Source organism: Coregonus lavaretus, assembly GCF_964263955.1.
Source record: "Coregonus lavaretus genome assembly, chromosome: 36".
NCBI classification, from domain to species: Eukaryota; Metazoa; Chordata; class Actinopteri; order Salmoniformes; family Salmonidae; genus Coregonus; species Coregonus lavaretus.
In genome coordinates, this window is record NC_140023.1 from 25846970 (window position 1) to 25863782 (window position 16813).

A 16813-nucleotide genomic window follows, 5' to 3' on the forward strand; every position below is an offset into this window, starting at 1 on the left:
GGGAACCCGGGTCTAGACCCTATGCCAGGGCTCTCCAACCCTGTTCCTGGAGAGCTGCCCTCCTGTAGGTTTTTGCTCCATCCCCAGTTATAACTAACTAATGGGCAAAATTAGGGTTGGAGTAAAAACCCACAGGACGGCTGGCTGGGAAGGCTCATCAGGAGGACTGACTGAACCGAATCCGTTCATCTATACTCGACTCTAGTTGCGCGACATACGTAAACAATTTGGGCACCAGGCGTGTCCAAATCAATTATTTATATATACACCATTGGTCCGTATAGCTTCTCCCGGAAGTAAAATGACTATGACAAGGTAGAGGAGAAGCGTTTGTGCTAAGGAATCTCTCACTCGAGAAGATTGTCTCCCGTTCAATTATTAGCTTCCGTGTTAATTCAACCTTCTTCACCTTGGTATCATGGCCAGAGGTAACACATTTCTCACGGGTGACATGCGATCCTAAGAAAGTGAGTATATAAATGGAATGTATTACTTTGTGCAATGGTAACTAGCAGTATACAGCGCTGCTCTTCAAGCTTGCTGCTGGTAGCTCACGACACTGGTCAAGTGCCAGTGGTCCTTTCAACTGATGATCTTTGACAGATAAGGGTTGAGGAAGAGTTTTTAAATGTATATGACTCATTCAATCATATTGTTTAGCTATCTTTTTTATAAACAGCCTTTTGTCCGTGTCATAAACATAGAACATTGAATCATGACAGAACTTGATAATTGCTGCTACACTGGCAGATGGTTTATAACAAATTGGAGGAATGGGCAGTGAGTGACAGAGGCATGTTCATGGAAGATTGCGGTGAAAATGCTCAACAATGTGCTAGACCTGAAGGTTCAGAACGTCTGGATAGGATTCCAACAATGTAGCTAACTCCATTCTTTCAAAGCTGTCATTATGGGCTGTGTCGCTCTCACTATTGTGTTCCGCCCTGCTCATATCCCTTGATTGGAATGCAGAAGAGCAAGAGAAGAGTTGCCATAATCTTTTGTTTTTTTGTTTTAAAGCAGTAGAACTAGAAGTTTGTGGCCCAATCTCAAATCTACAGGAGCCCCCAATTACATTCAGCTGTGGGCTGATTTAAAAAATTTTCTTGCGCGGATGGTCGGGGTCCCGGAATATAGTTATTAATAATTTGTACACATCAAATTGACCGCAAGAATCCCAAACAGATAGTATGACAAAAACATTGGGATATGATCACATATGCCTCTATTTGTGTGTGGGAATACTTGGGAACATATTTCCTAAATTAAAATCAGAAAGTAGGTCTTAAAACGGAACCAGTCCTTACACCATGTGGTCTTTGTAGCTCTGTTGTGTATAGTATTGTTCAGGTGTGTGTGTAGGTTGTTTTTATGGATCAAAAAGGGGTTTAGGTGGTGAATGTGGCAGGGGGCGCGGTCGGACGTCAGCGGGTTTCCACTAGATAGACAAATTTGACTTTGTGGCTGTGTTATCTTAAAACATGAAAACAAACATTTTGCTTTTTGGTCTTAATTATAGGGTTAGGCATAATGTTACCAGTGTAGTTTAAGGTTAGGTTTCAAATCTGATTTTAAGAAGATCAATTGTAGAAATAGGTGGAGTTTATTACTTTGTGGGTGTGTTAACCTCTACGGGATTGGTGTCCCGTATACGGGACGGTTGAGCTAACGTGCGCTAATGTGATGAGCATGACTGTTGTAAGTAACAGCAAACTTTCCAGGACATAGACATGTTATAAATGGGCAGGAAGCAAAACATTCCTGTTAATCTAACTGCACTGTCCAATTTACAGTAGCTATTACATCTATTGTTTGAGGAGAGTGCACAACAACAAACTTATCACGGCAACTGGTTTGATACATTCACCTCTGAAGGTAAATAATGTACTTACTTTCAGTAATCTTGCTCTGAGTTGTCATCCTAAGGGTCCCAGAGATAAAATGTAGCATAGTTTTGTTTGATAAAATCAATTTTTATATTCAAATCTAGGAACTGGGTTCTACAGTTTGGACCCCTGCTCTCTCTGGCTCCACACCCACCCTGCCAGGCCATCTAGATGGGTGAAAGTTAGTGTATAAGCTAATGATCCATCATGTATGACATTCCTGGAAGTGTGTAAACTTACGTTTTGTATTACCATATCATTTTTGTATGTTCTCTATAGTTATGTACATGAAAATGTATCAATTGACCAATTCAGCACATTTGGGCAGACTTAATACAAAACAGTCCAGTGTTGCAATGCTTCACTGGATCAATCTGAAACTTGGCACAATGCGGCCAAAATCTAAATTGATCCTAAACTGCAATATTATTGTGGCCTATCTCTTGCATTTCAAAGATGATGGAACAAAACAAAAAATATAGAAAATGCATGTTTTTTTGGTCATATTATCTTTTACCAGATCTAATGTTATATTCCCCTACATTCATTTCACATTTCCACAAACTTCAAAGTGTTTCCTTTCAAATGGTATCAAGAACATGCATATCCTTGCTTCAGGTCCTGAGCTACAGGCAGTTAGATTTGGCTATGTCATTTTAGGCTTAAATTGGAAAAAAGGGTCAGATCCTTAAGAGGTTAACTAGTGACGACCTCGTCGGCACGACTGAATTTTAGAGGGACCCCATCTTGGCGAGGAAGAGACATTTTTGAATTTAAGTCAATTTCTTACAATTCAAAAAAATTCTCTGGAGCTGAGAGAATTTCATGCAATTCTATGCCTCTTGCCATGGCTAATGCTGTGTTTAAAAAAAAAAAAAAACATGATAACAAAATCAATACTGCTAAATTCATTGTTTTGGGAATTTTCAATTCTCCCTGACTATATACAGTGGGGAGAACAAGTATTTGATACACTGCCGATTTTGCAGGTTTTCCTACTTACAAAGCATGTAGAGGTCTGTAATTTTTGTCATAGGTACACTTCAACTGTGAGAAAATCACATTGTATGATTTTTAAGTAATTAATTTGCATTTTATTGCATGACATAAGTATTTGATCACCTACCAACCAGTAAGAATTCCGGCTCTCACAGACCTGTTAGTTTTTCTTTAAGAAAAACTCACAGACCTGTTCTCCACTCATTACCTGTATTAACTGCACCTGTTTGAACTCGTTACCTGTATAAAAGACACCTGTCCACACACTCAATCAAACAGACTCTAACCTCTCCACAATGGCCAAGACCAGAGAGCTGTGTAAGGACATCAGGGATAACATTGTAGACCTGCACAAGGCTGGGATGGGCTACAGGACAATAGGCAAGCAGCTTGGGGAGAAGGCAACAACTGTTGGCGCAATTATTAGAAAATGGAAGAAGTTCAAGATGACGGTCAATCACCCTCGGTCTGGGGCTCCATGCAAGATCTCACCTCGTGGGGCATCAATGATCATGAGGAAGGTGAGGGATCAGCCCAGAACTACATGGCAGGACCTGGTCAATGACCTGAAGAGAGCTGGGACCACAGTCTCAAAGAAAGCCATTAGTAACACACTACGCCGTCATGGATTAAAATCCTGCAGCGCACGCAAGGTCCCCCTGCTCAAGCCAGCGCATGTCCAGGCCCGTCTGAAGTTTGCCAATGACCATCTGGATGATCCAGAGGAGGAATGGGAGAAGGTAATGTGGTCTGATGAGACAAAAATAGAGCTTTTTGGTCTAAACTCCACTCGCCGTGTTTGGAGGAAGAAGAAGGATGAGTACAACCCCAAGAACACCATCCCAACCGTGAAGCATGGAGGTGGAAACATCATTCTTTGGGGATGCTTTTCTGCAAAGGGGACAGGACGACTGCACCGTATTGAGGGGAGGATGGATGGGGCCATGTATCGCGAGATCTTGGCCAACAACCTCCTTCCCTCAGTAAGAGCATTGAAGATGGGTCGTGGCTGGGTCTTCCAGCATGACAACGACCCGAAACACACAGCCAGGGCAATTAAGGAGTGGCTCCGTAAGATGCATCTCAAGGTCCTGGAGTGGCCTAGCCAGTCTCCAGACCTGAACCCAATAGAACATCTTTGGAGGGAGCTGAAAGTCCGAATTGCCCAGCGACAGCCCTGAAACCTGAAGGATCTGGAGAAGGTCTGTATGGAGGAGTGGGCCAAAATCCCTGCTGCAGTGTGTGCAAACCTGGTCAAGACCTACAGGAAACGTATGATCTCTGTAATTGCAAACAAAGGTTTCTGTACCAAATATTAAGTTCTGCTTTTCTGATGTATCAAATATTTATGTCACGCAATAAATGCAAATTAATTACTTAAAAATCATACAATGTGATTTTCTGGATTTTTGTTTTAGATTCCGTCTCTTACAGTTGAAGTGTACCTATGATAAAAATTACAGACCTACATGCTTTGTAAGTAGGAAAACCTGCAAAATCGGCAGTGTATCAAATACTTGTTCTCCCCACTGTACCTTTTATTTTGGTGACTGTTACTTTTCAAAGATTATATAAAAATATGCAATACATGTTAGAATCAACTTTTGGTATCGATTGCAGAGTCTTTTTGGGTAATTCTCTTTAGTTTTGCACACCTGGATTGTACAATATTTGCACATTATTCTTTTTTTTTTATTCTTCAAGCGCTGTCACAATGGTTGTTGATCATTGCTAGACAGCCATTTTCATGTCTTGCCATCATTGTTTAAGTAAAAACTGTAACTAGGCCACTGGGCAACATTCAATGTCGTCTTGGTAGGCAAATCCAGTGTATATTTGGCCTTGTTTAATTTAGGTTTTGTCCTACTGAAAGGTGAATTTGGCTCCCAGTGTCTGTTGGAAAGCAGACTGAAAAAGAAAAGGAGAGCCGCACACTCTAGGAGCTCAGATGAAAAAATGTAATAACCTAATAACCAACGTTTCGACAGACAAGCTGTTTTCATCAGGGTATAATGAAAGCAGACTGAACCAGGTTTTCCTCTAGGATTTTGCATGCGCCTAGCTCTAGTCCATTTATTTTTATTTAAAAAAAAATCCCTATTACTTGCTGATGAAAAGCATACCCATAACATGATGCAGCCACCACCATGCTTGAAAATATGAAGTGGTAGGTACTCAGTTGTGTTGTTGGATTTGCCCCAAACATAACTTTGTGTCCTGAATACAAAGTGTTAATTTATTTGCCTTTTTTTTGCAGTTTTACTTTAGAGCCTTATTGCGAACATGATGCACGTTTTAGAATATTTGCATTCTTTACAGGCTTCCTTCTTTTCACTGTAATTTAGGTTAGTGTTGTGGAGTATGTTGATCCATCCTCAGTTTTCTCTTATCACAGCCATTAAACTCTGTAACTGTTTTAAAGTCATCATTGGCGTAATGGTGAAATCCCTGAGTATTTTCCTTCCTGTATCTTTGTAGTGACTGGGTGTACTGATACACCATCCAAAGTGTAATTAATATCTTCACCATGCTCAAAGGGATATTCAGTGTCTGCTTTTTTTTTTACCCAACTACCAATAGCTGCCCTTTGCCAGGCATTGGAAAACCTCCCTTGTCTTTGTGGTTGAATCTTTTGTTCTCTATTGTTCCTCAATCAAGTGGGGAGGCCGACATCATGGATTCCCATCAGACCTAGTCCTTGAATGCCCTACTCCTTGAAGTTTGCAGGTGTCTAAAAAAAGGTGTTTTTTTTTTTTTTTAGCCTTTAGTGTGTTAGGTTCTGACAGAGTGAAAAACCTAAAGGACAACTAGTCAAAGCTCAAACCAAGTTTATTCACCCACTGGGTCAAACAGCTGCATAGGACAAAGACGTGTTTACACCAGCACATATATTTATACCCTCACATCTGGACAGCCAATAAATCTCTATTGCTAGGCAGGACTTTAGTGGTGACTGTTCTTTCTCACTTCGTCTGACCTCGGCCCGATTTCCTCACTCCTTCCTAACTCACGGCTGTCCTACCTTATCAGTGACTGAAACCAGACCGTTGCCCTTCTTTTCTCCATAGTATACATGAGATTTAACCATAACAACATGTTCTAACAGAATGTAAACTTTCTGCACTCCCCTTTTATCACTCAGTATATTTCCATCCACTCAGTTCTAATAGTGTAATATATTTCAAGTTAGAAGTTCGAATCCAACAATTGTTCTTTACTGTATTTATACATGGGATATCACTTTTCAACAGTAAAAGTTCCACAATCGCTGGAGGATGTCTTTTTAAGTTTACACAGATGTTTATTTTTTACACTGTTTGGACTCAAGCATCCCGAAAAACCCTTTGGCGGCCCGCCCAAGGATTTCAATGGTAGTATAATTCCTGGTGTACATTCATCCCTGTGTGTTTCAGAAGCAGAATGAGGCCGTGCCCCACCTTCCCACTGATGCGCTGGCTGTGGTTGTGTGTGTGCACCAGACAGTGGCACTGCAGCAACAGCAATGGCAACAACTGCAGACTACCGCTGTGTGTGAGGCAGATATGGGCCTACCTCAGACTGATGGTCGACTCCCTCTATTACAACTCCCTCACCAACTCTGACGTCGTCATGGACTCACTGCTGGAACCCATCATCTGGATGGTGGACCTACTCACCCGCAGGTTGGGGGCGGTAAGTGTGTGTGTGTGTGTCAGTGAGAGTTGCACAGATGTTCATGAAACCGTTTCTCACTCATTTACCCTCTCTCTCCAGGTGTTTGTATGTCTGGTAGTGATACTGACCAGTACTATCCTGGTGGTAGTCTATGTGGTTCTGCTGCCCATGATCTTCGACACGTACTCTCCATCCTGGATAGCCTGGCACATCACGTACGGACACTGGAACCTTGTCATGATCGTCTTCCACTATTATAAAGCTACCAATACTACCCCAGGATACCCCCCTACGGTACACACACACACACACACTTGCCTTGCGGTAGTCCATCGTATCCGATGATGACTTCCACTTCTGAGTTAACAGTGAATTATTATATTTGGTGGCTGTAGAGTCCAATCCGAGATCCACAAACTTTATTGCAGGTGGGGCATGTGCAGTCTGTGTTGGCGGGGGCAGGCATGGTTATGTCTCCTGAGCTGTTTTTGCGGTCTCTTTGTGCTCCTCTCCTCCTACCTCTGTACACCGCTCTGGCAGAGCTGCCGCCAGGTAAAACGGTCGGCAGCAGCGTCCTCCAGGTCTGTGGGTTTGATGTTGCACTTCTTCAGTGACGTTTTCAGCTGGTCCTTGTAGCGCTTCATCTGCCCCCCTGCAGACCGCCGGCCAAGGTGTAGCTGGCCATACAAGATCTTCTGTGGCAAGCGCTCCTGAGACATTCTAATGACATGCTCGAGCCAGCGCAGTTGGTGTTGGGTGACCATGGCGTCCATACTCTTGCAGTTGGTCTTAGAAAGTATTTCCGTATGGGGCACACGGTCGCGCCAAGTGATTCCCAGGATGCGCTGCAGGCATCCTATGTGGAAACGCTTGAGCTGCTTGTAGTGGCGACTGTAGGTGACCCAGGCTTCACAGCTGTAAAGAACTGTAGTAATGCAGACGGCTTGATAGACAGCGACTTTGGTGTGCATGTGGAGATCGCTGTTTTGGAAGACCCTGCGTCTGAGTTTCCCGAAGGCAGTTAAGGATTGCTTGATCCTGTTTTGAATGTTGGGGTTGACGCTGCAGTCCTCCGAGGATGCTGCCCAGGTATTTGAATGACGGGGGACAACATAGTCTCACCTGGAGTTTAGTCAGTATCATACTGTGATCTTTCCAGCATTCTGCACCCCTCATGGCACATGTCAGCAGGACGTCATTGGTGTTAGAACATCTCACTATGACGTAGTCGATTAGGTGCCAGTGTTTGAAGTGTGGGTGCATCCATGATTTGTATTTGTTCTTCTGCTGGAACAAGGTGTTAGTGATGATGAGATCATGCTCGGCACATAGTTAGCAGTCTCATGCCGTTATCATTGACCTGGCCAACACCATGCCTAGCCAGCCCTCCGCTCCATATCCTGTTTTGTCCTACCCTAGCGTTGAAGTCACCCAGCAGAAAGAGCTTGTCATTCCTGTGGATGCGGTAAAGGGCCTCATATAGTGACTGGTAGAAGCAGTCATTTGCCTCATTTTCAGATGGTAACGTTGGTGCGTATGCACTGAGAAGAGTGGCATAGCGCATCTTGGCTAGGGGGATACGGAGAGACATGAGTCTTTCACTTATGCCGACAGGTGGGTAAGTCTGGGTAAGAGGCTGTTCTTAATTGCCAGTCCCACACCGTGCTGATGTTGTCCACCCGGAGGGTAACATTTCCAGAAGAAGGTGTAGCCTTCTCCCTCTTTCAAATAAAATGTTATTGGTCACATACGCGTGTTTAGCAGATGTTATTGCGGTTGACGCGAAATGCTTGTGCTTCTAGCTCCGACAGCGCAGTAATATCTAACAATTTCACAACATATACCCAATACACACAAATCTAAGTAAGGAATGAATTAAGAATATATACATATATGGACGAGCGACGTCAGAGCGGCATGGACTAAGATACACTATATACATATGAGATGAGTAATGCAAGATATGTAAACATTATTAAAGTGGCTAGTGTTCCATTTCTTAAAGTGGCCAGTGATTTCTAGTCTGTCTATAGGCAGCAGCCTCTAATGTGCTAGTGATGGCTGTTTAACAGTCTGATGGCCTTGAGATAGAAGCTGTTTTTCAGTCTCTCTGTTCCAGCTGTGATGCACCTGTACTGACCTCGCCTTCTGGATGATAGCGGGGTGAACAGGCAGTGGCTCAGGTGGTTCATGTCCTTGATGATCTTTTTGGCCTTCCTGTGACATCGGGTGCTGTAGGTGTCCTGGAGAGCGGATAGTTTGCCCCCGGTAATGCGTTACCGGGGGCAAACCTTGCGGTTGCGGGCGGTGCAGTTGCCGTACCAGGCGGTGATGCACTCAATTGTGCATTTGTAAAAGTTTGAGGGTTATAGCTGCCAAGCCAAATTTATTTAGCCTCCTGAGGTTGAAGAGGCTCTGTTGCGCCGCCTTCACCACACTGTCTGTGTGGGTGGTCCATTTCAGTTTGTCAGTGTAGCGTATGCCAAGGAACTTGAAGCTTTCCACCTTCTCCACTGCGGTCCCGTCGATGTGGATAGGGGGGTGCATCCTCTGCTGTTTTCTGAAGTCCACAATCATCTCCTTTATGTTGAGTGAGGTTATTTTCCTGGCACCACACTCCCAGAGCCCTCACCACCTCCCTGTAGGCTACCTCGTCATTGTTGGTAATCAAGCCTACTACTGTTGTGTCGTCTGCAAACTTGATGATTGAGTTGGAGGCATGCTTGGCCACGCAGTCATGGGTGAACAGGGAGTACAGGACTGGGCTGAGCATGCACCCTTGTGGGGCCCCAGTGTTTAGGATCAGTGAAGTGGAGGTGTTGTTTCCTACCTTCACCACCTGGGGGGGCCTGTCAGAAAGTCCAGGACCCAGTTGCACAGGGCGGGGTTCAGACCCAGGGCCTCGAGCTTAATGATGAGCTTGGAGGGTATTATGGTGTTGATTGCTGAGCTATAGTCAATGAACAGCATTCTTACATAGGTATGTAAGATGGGATAGGGCAGTGTGCAGAGTGATGGCGATTGCATCGTCTGTGGATCTATTGGGTCGGTAAGCAAATTGAAGTGGGTCTAGGGTGGCAGGTAAGGTAGAGGTGATATGATACTTGACTAGTCTCTCAAAGCACTTCATGATGACAGAGGTGAGTGCTACGGGGCGATAGTCATTTAGTTCAGTTACCTTTGCTTTCTTGGGTACAGGAACAATGGTGGCCATCTTGAAGCATGTGGGGACAGCAGACTGGGATAGAGAGAGATTGAATATGCTCGTAAACACACCAGCCAGCTGGTCTGCGCATGCTCTGAGGACGTGGCTAGGGATCCCGTCTGGGCCGGCAGCCTTGCGAGGGTTAACACGTTTAAATGTTTTACTCACGTTGGCCACGGAGAAGGAGAGCCCACAGTCCTTGTTGTCGGGCCACGTCGGTGGCACTGTGTTATCCTCAAAGCAGGCGAAGAAGGTGTTTAGCTTGTCCGGAAGCAAGACGTCGGTCTCGGCGACGTGGCTGGTTTTTCTTTTGTATTCTGTGATTGTCTGTAGACCCTGCCACATACGTCTCGTGTCTGAGCTGTTGAATTGCGACTTCACTTTGTCTCTATACTGACGTTTTGCTTGTTTGATTGCCTTGCGGAGTGAATAACTACACTGTTTGTATTCTGCCATATTCCTAGTCAACTTGCCATGGTTAAATGCGGTGGTTCGCGCGAACGCTGCTATCTATCCATGGTTTAATAGTCACAATGGGTATGACATCTCCTATACTCTTCCTGATAAACTCAGTTACCATATCAATGTATTCGTCCAAATTATTTATGCAAGCTACCCGGAACATGTCCCAGTCCGCGTTGGCATTGGTCAGACCAGCGTTGGATAGTCTTTAGCATGGGTACTTCCTGTTTTGAGTTTCTGCCTATAGGAAGGGAGAAGCAAAATGGAGTCGTGGTCAGATTTGCCGGAAGGAGGGCGGGGGAGGGCCTTGTAAGCATCCCGGAATTTTGAATAACAGTGGTCCAGTGTTTTAGCAGTGTGTTTACTACAGTCGATATGCCTAGTCCTCAAATTTTCTTTGTTAAAATCCCCAGCTACAATAAATGCAGCCTCAGGATATGTGGTTTCCAGTTTGCATAAGGTCCAGTGAAGTTCTTTTGAGAGCCGTCGTGGTATCGGCTTGAGGGGGGATATAAACGGCCGTGGCTATAACGGAGGAAAATTATCTTTGGAGATAATACGGTCAGCATTTGATTGAGGTATTCTAGGTTGGGTGAACAAAAGGACTTGAGTTCCTGTATGTTACTACAATTACACAATGAGTCGTTAATCATGAGAAACACACCTCCGCCCTTCTGCTTCCTGGAGAGATATTTATTCCTGTCTGCGCGATGAACTGAGAACCCCTCTGGCTGGACCAATTTCGACAGAGTATCCCAAAAGAGCCATGTTTCCGTGAAACAAAGTATGTAACAGGCCCTGATGTCTCTCTGGAAAGAAGTCCTTGCCCTGAGCTCGTCAACTTTGTTATCCAAAAGACTGAACATTAGCGAGTAATATACTCGGAAGCGGTGGGTGGTGTGCGCGCCTCCTAAGTCGAACCAGTGCCTCTCCTCCGCCGGCGACGTTTTGGGTCGGCCTCTGGAATCAGTCTAATTGCTCTGGGGAGAGCGAACAAAGGATCTGCTTCGGGAAGTCGTAATGCTGGTAGTTCTGGTGAGTTACCGCCGCTCTGATATCCAATAGTTCTTCCCGGCTGTATGTAATGACACACAACATTTCCTGAGCTGCTAATGTAAAAAAAAAAAATACACCAAAAAAAAAAATACTGCAGTTTCCTAAGAGCGAGTCGTGAGGCTGCCATCTCCGTCGGCGCCATCTTCATCCAGGAACCTGGTATCACTATCAATGTTGTAGCACCTTAGTTCTGCAGCAATCAGAGCGGTCTGTCATTATTGTCGTCATAGTCCAAAAGAGTTCTGATGTTCCATGTCGCCAGTTTCAGGGGAATAATATATATTTTTTAGCATATTTGACCGCTGAGTGGAACTGCCGATAGGTGCGATAGCCTATCCAGGAAGGAGTGAGTGGGCACTTTTTAGGCCACCTTTTCTAGGCCTCTCCCCAGCTGGGGTGAGCAGTGTGGCTCCTAAATATGTCTGCTCAGTCACACGGGTCTGCCGAGAGCAGCTGCCACTCAAGTCCCAATTGCTGGCGATCATAATAGCCCTCTGCCGCTGGCGTGCAGAGGTCTGATTTAAGGTCTCCCAGTGCATTCACTCCTGCCCCCGTCACCAGACACCCCAACACAGCCAGGCTTTAGTCCAGTTCCCAGTTGATTGCTTCATCAAGGTCAGAAGTGGATACCTGCGCAAAGGAGGTTATTTAAAGTGCCGCTGAGGGTGCGCAATTCCCTACCGCACTACTTCACTGTAGGAAGGTGTATTCATTTAACATTTACATTTTAGTCAATTTAGCAGACGCTCTTATCCAGAGCGACTTACAGTTAGTGAGTGCATACATTTTTCATACTGGCCCCCCGTGGGAATCGAACCCACAATCCTGGCGTTGCAAGCGCCATGCTCTACCAACTGAGCTTCAGGAGTCTTATTCCAGTGGCAAGGGGGGGAAACTCAGGACGACCAGCGTCTTCCACTGCAGGAGGCTGCCAGGTCCACAGTCTGTCGGTGTCTGCCTACCGCGTGCCGGCAGCACGCTACTTTTCTCTCAGGGTGTGCTCCCCTAGCCTTTGTCGTACCAGACTAACCAACAAGGCAGTGGGGCAGTGGTTGATGGCTGCCAGGGTGTGTCCACACAGAGGTGGGCCTGTACAGACTCCTCTCTGGGGCCCACTGCTGCTCAGAGATTCATGCTGGTTAGCCTGGAGTTTCAAGACAACCAGTTAAAGTGTGCTGCCACTAAGTGGCCCGACTGGAGTTTTGGTCATGGAGAGGCTTTGTACCGGCAAGGTGAGACTTGTGCATGAAGCTGCTCCCCAATTCACCACAAGGGCTAGCTGGTGGCAGCGAGCTGTAAGCGAGAGTATGTAAGCACGTAGTAAGCGAGCATGCAACTTAACTCTACCTAGGCACTACTGCACTTGACGCGTCACATGCACCCTGCGGTTGCCCGCCCACACACACACACACACACACACACACACACACACAGGTGTAATAGAGATCTGTGTGTTGTTTATTCCAGATGAAAAATGACTATCCATTTGTGTCCGTGTGTAAGAAGTGTGTCAACCCCAAACCAGCCAGGACTCACCACTGTGCCATCTGCAACACGTAAGACAAACTCTGCTTTCCCCTAACCACATATCTAGGATCAGAGGACCCTATCCTAACCATAACCATTAGGGGAATTAGAATTAGTATTCCCGTCAGATATTTATCTACTCAATGAGAACTCGTAACCCTGGTACAGTATAGTAGCGTTGTAGATGTCTAACATTAACATGACGTCTTCTACTTCACAGGTGCATTTTGAAAATGGACCATCATTGTCGTATCCTTTTAAATGGAGTTTGAAGTTGGAGAGTAGAGATTGATTGGTAGTGTACTGGTAATGTCACGTTATCAGGGATGGTTGACCCCATTTAGATTGTGTCTACCATAGTTGCATCTTTTACAAGCAAGTCTGTTAAGCACAAAAATGAAGATTATTACACAGTATTTTGAGGATGGGTGTTAGTGTTTTTGGTTTCTTCCTTAACTCTGGTTCCCCCCAGCATGGCTGAATAACTGTGTCGGCCATTTTAACCAGCGCTACTTCTTCTCCTTCTGTGTCGCCATGACCCTGGGCTGTATCTACTGCAGCATCAGTGGCCGGAACCTTTTCCTAGATGCTTGTAGTGCTGTACAGGTACACACAAACTCTTTGAGGGAGACTTGGGTCTGCTGGTCTGCTATCTCCTCCATTGTAGGGCTTCGATCAGTGAGAGGCTCATGGTCTACTTTAACTGTCACTGTGTTCAATTTTAACTTTTGAAGTGTTTTCTTCTGTTTGTCTAACTTTGGTGTTTGTCTCTAACTCTTGGTGGTCTGAGGGTGTGTGTTTTTGCGTTGTCCGATAGCGCTTCAAACACATGTACTTTGATAACTCTGGTGTCCCGGTGACAGGGATGGGGCAACTCATAGGCATCTTACCGCCTGTGCAGGTAGTACACACACACACACACACACACTACCCCTCCCACTTCATTCTGCCTCTCCTGGTTACTTTTTTGTTCTTACTGGTGGTGGTTCAATAGATGACTTAGATTTTAAAGGGTGATATTGTTCATACGGTCTTTGATCTTGTATTATGCTTACTGCATACTCATAAAACAGGTGACTTAAGCACAACCCTGGGTCCTGACTAGGATATGTTTTCCTATTTAGTTGTTTGTATGACCTCTGTCTGTCAATCAGAGCCCCTACCAGACTCCTCCCTTCACGTTCAGAGATGAGATGTTCCACAAGAGTATCATCTACATGTGGGTGTTAACCAGGTGAGATGTACTCGACGAGATTACTGTATTTTAGTTAGTTTTGACACAGTGATCTTAGAAAATACATATTTTAATAGCTCCAAGTTAAAAGCACATTATTTTCCCCATGATGGTAGAAACTCAGCCCCACAGTACTGTGTGTTGTCACTGGCTGTTTGGCAATAAAAATGTGTTTTAAAAAACCTGCGATTGGTCATTTTAGCATGGTGGCTGTATCTCTTGGGGGGCTGACTATCTGGCACGCAGTGCTGATATCCCGAGGAGAGACCAGCATAGAGAGACACCTCAACAACAAGGAGACCAAACGGATGCGCAAACATGGCAAGGTGCACGCACGCACGCACGCACACACACCTAGTCTTACAGTTGGTGGACACAAGCTATTCAAACTGTTCTCCTATTTCTCCCAGGTGTACAAGAACCCCTTTAACTATGGCAGACTGAACAACTGGAAAGTCTTCTTAGGTGTGGCGAAGAAAAGGTTAGTTAGATGCGTCTCCTGTCCAGGCAGTGTGACAATCTATTGGTCTGCACAGATATTTAACACGCACATTATGTGACTAGGTCAGAAATAAAACACTATTACTAAGTATTGTATTTAGTTGTGGTAACCTCTGCCTCTCTTCTCTCTCCAGTCATTGGCTGACGCGAGTCCTCCTGCCCTCTGGACATGTCCCCTTTGGGAACAGCCTGACCTGGGACATCTATCCAATCAGAAAAGACATGATGCCCGTCTGAGCCAAATAGAAAAGAACTGAATTGAGACTTCTACAAAATGAGGCAATGTTTGTCTGACCACTGACCCCACAGACTCTGTCCACAGATAACTACATCTCCCAGCGGCCCCTGCTCCCTACATGTGCTGAAGTCACATGACCAGGTTGTGTAGACGAGCAGGAGAGTGAATATTGGGAGGACTACAGGGAAGAGATGGGGAATGTTTGCTGCTCCCAAGTGAAACAACCCTACAAAATGTTTCAACCCTGGTCCTGGCACAGCGGTCTGGGCTTGCGTAATAAAGGCCTACCACACTCCAGCACTTGTAATGATGTGGGGATGAACTGTTTCATAATGTTTTCAGACTGGACTACAGAGTCATCATATTACTCATAAAACCTAGAGGTCAAACAGGGAAATGGTTCCAATTGTTTTTCCACCATTCACTTTTCCCATAGGGGTTTTTAGGAACACTTAAAATAAGGGCTTCTTGTAGGCTTACCCTGGTGTGATGTTTTGATAACTGTGTAAATCTCTCTAGGACAAGGTAACTTTTATCAATATATTCGCCTGTATTTACCCCCCCAAAATTAAAATGAGTATGTGGCTATCATAAAGAACTACAAATGCCATGATGATCTGGACGAGACTGCCGAATCGAGGCAAAGGTAAGAATCACTGGATTAACTATCTGTCAGCTAAATATAGTAATGAATAAATTGGCAAAATTTCTTTAGATGGACATTTTTGAATCGCCGTAGAGCCGAATATTGATTTAAAAGTCACCTTGTCCGAGAGAGATTTACATGCTTATCAAAACGTCACGCCAGGGTAAACCTACATGAAACACAGCCCTTATTTGTTTCTAAAATCCCCTATGGGGAAAAATGAATGGTGGAAAAACGATTGAAACCATTTCCCTGTTTGACCGCTAGGTTTTATGGGTATTATGACACGTCCACTGTGGAACTCTATGGTGTACATCAGGTGTGTCAAACTCATTCCATGGAGGGCCTAGTGTCTGCAGGCTTTTGGGTTTTTCCTTTCAATTAAGCCCTAGACAACCAGGTGTGGGGAGTTCTTTACTAATTAGTGACCTTAATTCATCAATCAAGTACAAGGGAGGAGCGAAAACCCGCGGGGGGTTGCGATATCCGTTTGCGATATTACGACATTTCCTCAAAACAATAACAAATGTGGATCTCGGCTTTAAGCTAATTTTAACATTGTCATAAGGAGCACGTTCAAAATCATAAACATGTTTTCCCATCACATGAGGTTACATTAAGAAAATTGACGGTAACGGTTAATGATATCATAAATCAGCCATAACCCCTTGCTACCAGGAAAATGGAAGCAAGGGAGGGGAAATTGAATGCAAGCTTAATAAAACATTTGAACTTGTTTAAACCTCTATCAATGGGTAACAGGGTTGACGTGTTATGCTCGATGCACTCTTCCTTCTACCCCAAAACACCATATGTCTGTACAGTAGGAGAGTTACATGCAATTTTACATTTGTTGACCCCCCCAATGTTCTCCATTGTTCAGTTGACATTATGATTAAAAGAGTAGTTGGCTCTGACACCTGTGGTCGCGTCTATCCTTCACACTTAACATTTGGCGACAAGGATGGCTGAATTTTCCCTACCATCACCCTCTCCCTTTTTCGCTCTGCCAGGTGAGTCCCCAGTTCCATGGTCTCTATGGATTCAAACTTCTGAAACATACATTAACAAGCTGGGCTTACAGGACGTGAGTGATGCTAGGCTAAAAGCACTGCTGCTACACTGCCTAGGCGCAGAGGGACAGCATGTGTTCGGGACACTTGGCTATGCTGAAAAATACAGCAATGCTGTGGCTCTCTTGGAGACACTTCTCTACACCCTAAAGTGCCCTCCTCTGTCGGTTTGTGTTCAGATGGTGCCACCAGCTGCCTGGTGAGTGTGCACACCAGTATGAGGCAAATCTACTGGGCTTAGCTAGCTCGTGTAGATTTGGGGCAGTGCAGAATGAAATGGTACGTGACCAACTCATTGACCATTAAAACAACAAGAATGTATGTGAAAGACT

At 44.8% G+C, this 16813-nt stretch overlaps 1 protein-coding gene across 3 annotated transcripts; it reads left to right on the forward strand.

Annotated features, from left to right (window-relative positions):
- Positions 1–285: 285 nt before the first annotated feature.
- Positions 286–16325, forward strand: LOC311110997 (palmitoyltransferase ZDHHC16A-like). Of its 3 annotated transcripts, XM_084153678.1 has the most exons (11): positions 289–467; positions 6299–6557; positions 6639–6833; positions 12730–12818; positions 13010–13038; positions 13262–13395; positions 13607–13690; positions 13944–14023; positions 14226–14349; positions 14434–14504; positions 14659–16324. In XM_084153678.1, the coding sequence occupies exons 2-11, from the start codon at positions 6306–6308 to the stop codon at positions 14759–14761; spliced, it is 1161 nt and encodes a 386-aa protein (XP_084009804.1). In that variant the 5' UTR covers positions 289–467; positions 6299–6305; the 3' UTR covers positions 14762–16324. The 3 variants fall into 3 exon arrangements, with proteins under 3 accessions (XP_084009803.1, XP_084009804.1, XP_084009802.1); XM_084153676.1 differs by lacking the exon at positions 13607–13690 and having other exon boundaries at positions 14659–16325; XM_084153677.1 differs by lacking the exons at positions 6639–6833; positions 13607–13690 and having other exon boundaries at positions 286–467; positions 14659–16325.
- Positions 16326–16813: the final 488 nt, after the last annotated feature.

Excerpts from the sequence above, each read along its gene's own strand:
- LOC311110997 (XM_084153678.1), top strand. The coding sequence starts at position 6,306 with ATGAGGCCGTGCCCCACCTTCCCACTGATGCGCTGGCTGTGGTTGTGT. Across the intron at positions 12,819-13,009 it reads CACTGTGCCATCTGCAACAC|GTGCATTTTGAAAATGGACC; the intron begins GTAAGACAAACT and ends TCTACTTCACAG. Across the intron at positions 13,691-13,943 it reads GCATCTTACCGCCTGTGCAG|AGCCCCTACCAGACTCCTCC; the intron begins GTAGTACACACA and ends TCTGTCAATCAG.